Source organism: Puntigrus tetrazona, chromosome 23 (assembly GCF_018831695.1).
Source record: "Puntigrus tetrazona isolate hp1 chromosome 23, ASM1883169v1, whole genome shotgun sequence".
Taxonomy (NCBI): Eukaryota; Metazoa; Chordata; class Actinopteri; order Cypriniformes; family Cyprinidae; genus Puntigrus; species Puntigrus tetrazona.
The window spans coordinates 18,724,930-18,730,929 of record NC_056721.1 but is presented as its reverse complement, the minus strand read 5'-3'; the positions used below and the strand labels follow the sequence as shown (position 1 = coordinate 18,730,929).

At 33.9% G+C, this 6,000-nt stretch overlaps 1 protein-coding gene across 1 annotated transcript in view; it reads right to left on the bottom strand.

Moving 5' to 3' along the window:
• Window positions 1-1,254: 1,254 nt before the first annotated feature.
• cpne9 (copine family member IX) overlaps window positions 1,255-6,000 on the bottom strand; it is a 37,655-nt gene continuing 32,909 nt past the window's right edge. The window contains exons 17-21 of the mRNA XM_043224183.1: window positions 5,414-5,541; window positions 3,410-3,512; window positions 3,250-3,307; window positions 3,092-3,165; window positions 1,255-2,129 (exon numbers count right to left, since the gene is read on the bottom strand). Coding sequence (XP_043080118.1) covers window positions 1,947-2,129; window positions 3,092-3,165; window positions 3,250-3,307; window positions 3,410-3,512; window positions 5,414-5,541 — 546 coding nt within the window. The 3' untranslated portion in view covers window positions 1,255-1,946. The remainder of the gene's footprint in view (window positions 2,130-3,091; window positions 3,166-3,249; window positions 3,308-3,409; window positions 3,513-5,413; window positions 5,542-6,000) is intronic.

Below are 6,000 nucleotides of genomic sequence, written 5' to 3'. Positions count from 1 at the left end.
AAATAATCAAAAACAGGATGTACAATCAAATATCCAGCATTAACCTATAATAAGGTACCAATATACAATACAGTGCATACCTAATTTAAATTGCAAAACATATTTTTAAAGTGCAAATATATGTGGCTGCATTCAGTGTATTACACTTATGCTGACTTTTTAAAAAATATATAATTGGGTCTGGACAGTTTACAGTATTGAGAGCGTGTGGAAGGGAGTAATTTTGTTGTAAAATGTCACAATGTGGTCTATCTTAATGCATCTCAATGGTCCTTTTTTGATTTTGAAGGGTAAAGTATGACCTAGACGTTTCTCCATGAGATTCACCTGTAAAATCCTCCTCTTTTTCAGTCGTTCTGCTGATCACCTGATTTATCTTTGTCACGCCAAACGTCTGCCTACTTCCTGTGCCCATTAACCTCTGCTGATTACACTCTGGATATTTCTTCCCTCAATCTTCCTCTCTCTGGTTGAATTGCACTGATTGGCACCTCTGTTTCTGCAGGTAATTAGCTGCATCCACTCGAGGTGTGCGGAAGACTCCGGGTGCGTCGGTGTTCCCGCACAGGCATCTGTTTTTCTGCCACACGCAGCTACTTATTAGCTCCTTTCAAAATCGGGCGCAAATTAGAAAATATTTACACACTCGAAAGCGTGCCGGCGCAACTGATTCAGCCAGTGAGAAAATGAAAAAATATCTTGGCCTAAGAAACTACGTGAAATATAAAGATGATGGTGCTAAAGGTGACCTGTGCATGCGTGGTTGGGTATTACAGCGTACAGCACAGCCTGCGCAAGCTCTCTGCCGGAGTCTCGTGTTCCTGGGGAAATTTCAGCATTAGAAATGTCCAGATGATATTTCGACACAAAACCAAATGTGATATAATAAAGGCAGTCTAAAGTGTCCCTAAACTGTGTATTAATTATTGCTGTCAAACGATTAATCGTGACTGATCTCATCCAAAATAATATAAATGCTCATGCATAGAGTATATATTTTGAAAATATTTACATGTATATACATTTATGTAATATATAATATATATAATAATAATATGTAATATAGAATCATAACATATATATATTTTAAATATATGCATGCATGTGTGTGCATTAATATATATACATAATAAAAATACACAGTACACACACATATATTATGTAAAAAAATATATTTTGGATGTGATTAATCGTTTGACAGAACTAATATACAATTACAACATAATGAAAAATAATTATTAAGTTTTTCAGCATTTTAAACTTAAAGGCTTTTTAAGTCTATAAAAATTACTTAATATAAATAATTATTTGATCTAATATTAATAATCCTAATAATATTCACTAACTATAAAAATTAAATAATTCTATGCGAGAAAATTGTTTTGTACCATTTAACAATATCAAACACCAAAGTGTACCATAATTAATTTTAGTTTGTTGTGATATTATTTTCATGACAATTTAGTACATTTCACTTAGTCTACTTATAATTGCATTTATAAATATAGTTCAAGTAAATAAGTATTTTTGGGGTAATGAAAGATTTTAGAATTTGAGAATAATGTCTAAAAGCAATACATTTGCACTTACTGTATTTAGGATTCATTTATTTTTTTTATGTAATTTATCACATTTTATGTAAAATTTTGAAAATGTTCTGAGAAAATATGACCCAGACATTTCTTTTCAGTAATTTCACCTTCTTTTTACTTCCACATCTTCTATTCCAAAGCAAGCACAAACTATTGTGTTTTTTGATTGATCGCTGGCTGATTATAAAGTATTACACCACACACTTACATTAACATATTCCTGATTTCAGTTGATTATTATTGTAACTACATTATGTGCTACTGCTAACCGATGTGGAAAGTAAAAATGTGCGTCCCCAGTGACGGACCCGGGGTTTTTAGACGTTTTTAGAAGGATAAAACACTGCTCTGGGATCAGAGGTGGACGTTTATCTGTGGTGTGGGAGAAGGGGAGAGGGCTGGTCTTGGTTCAATGCCTCTGCTCTTCATGAACGACAGCAGCTGGTCGGGTATTTCGGCCAGTACATCTTTGGCCAGTCGGGCCATGCTGAGCACCTGGTTCCCGGATCGGTCGATGTAGTCCCGGAACGGCACAAACTAGAAAAATACAAAAGATGAATTTTATTAATTGCATTAAACCATTTAAGGTAAGTGATAGAAAAAAGAATATTATAATATAGCACTAATATAATATAGTATGATAAAAAAAATATGTGGGAAAATAGTAAAAATGTAAAATGACTAAAGGTATTTACACAAAAAAATACATTAGAGTCTACAATAACACTTCTTTAGTTTTAAGAAGTCATGGTTTAACTTATAAAAGTACTTACTGTAATGATTTAGTTGAACATAAAAACTATTTCAAATCAAACGCTAAAGAGCTAAATTGATTAAATTCATCCAAGGTATAAAAAAATGAAAATATATTATTGTTTTTATTATTATTATTTAATATTCAAACTTTTAATATCACAAAAGTTTTATTTAATTTGATTTTATATAATATATAAATATTTTATATAATGTAATAAAAATACAATTACATATCAAAACTATTTACTGTAATTATTCATTTAAACACAACTAAAACCTAATTTTAATAATTAAATGACTACATCTACTATGGGCATAAAGTGGATTTTTTCAGCACTAAAACTTTTTTGTCAAAGTGGAAAAGCCTTACATTTAAAAAAAATAAAATTATATAAAAAAAGTGCAGATAGGTTTACATACATCTCTTTTTCACAGTTCATGTAAATAATCCTATTTTTTTCTGCTAAGGTATACTGCTGTATGTTTACTGTTTGACTGCTTGTCCTGAATGCTGTATCTTGCATGCTTAAAAAAAATAAATAAATAAATGTAAATGTTTTGAAACGTAACTTAAAAAGGCTTTTTGATTGCATACAAAAAGAAATCCAAATGGCAAAAAGCAAGTGGTAACATTCTAAGTATTATATAATATTAAATAAAAAAGGGAAAAAAAAAAAAATCTTTTTTTTCCAGAATTGAAAAAAGACCAAAGCTACCACATACAGATGGATAACACTATGTACCTGGACAATGTCTCTCTCAGCAACACGTCCCCTGGAGGACACCCTGACCTCATCTCCATCCAACTCTTCCATCGCTGTTACATTAACACGAGAACAGTTACATCACATGTTATGTTCTTATTTTGAGAGCATCTGTGTTTGCGGTGTCACAGTCTCACCATCAAACTCAGCCGGGCCGACTCCCACAATTATGATTGACATGGGCAGAGACGCCGCCTGTGAACAGAGAAGGGGCGGCGGTATCCGATCAATGCCCCTGCTAAAAAGATGATTGTATTTACAGAACACTGTGAAGGTCTACCAATAAAAATGACTCACGGTGACCACGGCTTCTCTAGTCTGTACCATGTCTGAAATGACACCGTCTGTGATGATCAGCAGCACGAAGTACTGAGAGCCATCTGTCACCTCTGATGCACACCTGAGGATTTACATAGTTAAACGCCTCTATATTTAAGCAAAACAAGAACACCGCTTCTCAGAAACGGAAAGGGATGCACTAAAACTAGTACATTTCAAAGCAGTTGCTACGGAATTATGAGCGATCACGGGCACAAGCGCCGCTAATAATTCGGAGATTATGTTTTTGTGTTATAGCATGTGGCTAGAAATACCTGTTAAAATCCTCGTTATTGTACCTAAGCCTTTTTCTTGAACTTTCCTTATTAAATCTGTCTGTTCCATCCAGGTTCATCGACTCTAATAACCACCTCCAGATATTGTCTCAGTCACGGCACGTAAGAAGTGGTGAGCTGAGAGAGGAGACTCAAACCGACTCTGAAAAGTTGACCACTGCAGCAGCGGCCGATCAATATCTGCCTCTTAAAGCACCTCTGCAGTTCTGGGAGTTTGATTTTCTTCAGATTGAGAGATTTAGCTGGATCCGAAAAAAGCCTTGAAACTGACAAGGGCAATTAAAGGCCTCTTCACGTGTGTGTACAAGGTTTAGATCTTTTGTTGTGATGTGTGACGAGCGCTTCATGATATACGTGATATGGGAAGCAGATCAGAGATCAATTTTTTTTTTTTTTTTTTTTTATTCAAATCGAGCATCCTTCTTCTATGGCAAATTTAAAGCATATGTTTTACGGTTTGTTTTGTCATGATTCACTGACATGCTGGGACTGATTATATAACAAATGTCTGTGGAAAATGTTCAAACAAAAATAATTACTTTGAAATTACATTACATTAAAAACCACATAATAGAGTACTGTTTACCTTATATGATAAATGAAAATGGCCAGTTTTAATAAATAAATAAACAAACCAATGCATAAATAAATATTATTAGGTATTATTATTATTATTATTTAGTAGTAGTGGTAGTTGTATCTGTCAGCATTCAATATAATAATCTTTAATATATACTGTAAATTATAAATAAAGCTACTAGAAAGAGATATTAATATATTAATTAATATATTAATATATTTGTGTAGTATACAAATTTAATCTTTCTGTTTAAAAATGTCACATTTATTCAATATTTCACTTATCTTTTTTTTTATTAACAATTACATTTATTAGCAATTTCTGAGAAAAAAAAAGCTATTTATTCATTTATTTTTAATTATTGATTTGATTTTTTTTTTGACTAAATGCTTTCATTGTAAAAATGTTCATCCCCACATCTGTGGCATTTAAATTCAGATTTGAATATTGTTTAATGAAATGCTATATTCTTAAAATCCAAATTCTTTTTGTTAAATACTCTAATTCACTATCAGACCCTTCAAATGAACCCGGTTATTTTTGCTACTGTACTTGTGACACACAAGTAAATGACCTCTCTTGTGACTGGCTAACCTCTTCATATTTTAAAGACTTCAAGCTCTCATCCGTGCCGTGATATTTAAATTTCAAATGTTCAAATGCGCTCATGGCTTCACATCACAACCATCCTAATTTCTAAATGACCCATTTTTGCAGCTCAGCTTCAGTAAATAACAGATGACTGAGAGGGTTGTGTTTTGCGCGCTCTGCCTACGTAGCATCAAATCAAAATCTTGCATTTCAAGTAAACAAGAAAAATCAATGATGTGTCCCTTAAAAGACGTTTTTCGTTTTTTTCCTGCGTGGTAAACATCAGACCTCGACTGCATCTGAGCAGCAGGTACACTGAGTGAAGTGTTAGTCAAGCGCAGGATTCTGGAGGAGTCTTTGGAGCGCGTGTGCGCCAAAGTGCATTTGTGTGGAGAGAGGACAGGCTTTCGAGTGAATAACAAGTGGATAGTGACAGGAAGGAGTTCAGCTCGCAGGGCAGAGAGACAGAAAGAGAGCTCAACCTGGTGTCAATTGCAGGAGAACTGTTTAGCTTACTGTGCCACCTGGTTGATGACAGGGGCAAAGTTGGTGGGGCCGTAGAGCTGCACTTTCCGGAGACAGTCATAGTACGCCTCCAGCACGCCTTCGATGCCGACGCAGTTAGCATTCTCACAGTCCGAGTTCTGCGGGGTCACAATACACACGCGTTGGAGAAGATCTCCACAAGTTCATATATAACACATGAGGAATAACACCCAGACGTTTCTGACTTATTCATATTGGACCGAGGCATATTTGATATTGTTATATGCTACGTCCAGCGCTAAAAATTCATGACAGCATAGTTTAGCTTTAAAAATGAATATCATGTCTGTGTGGCTTGTGTTTTAAAGGGTTAGTTCACTCAAAAAACGATAATGCTCTCACTATTTGTTATTCCAAATCTTATTTGATTCAAAATACGATATATTAACTGTTCTTGATTTTGACAAATTACTTTCTGAAAATTTCAAGATGAACACTTACTTGTGTGAACACTTACACACTGTATATGTGTGTGTGTAAATAATTATGTTGCTATGTGAGCATCAAATATGATAATTCAGGGTTTTGAGTAATGTTTCTTTGGACATTTTTCAGTA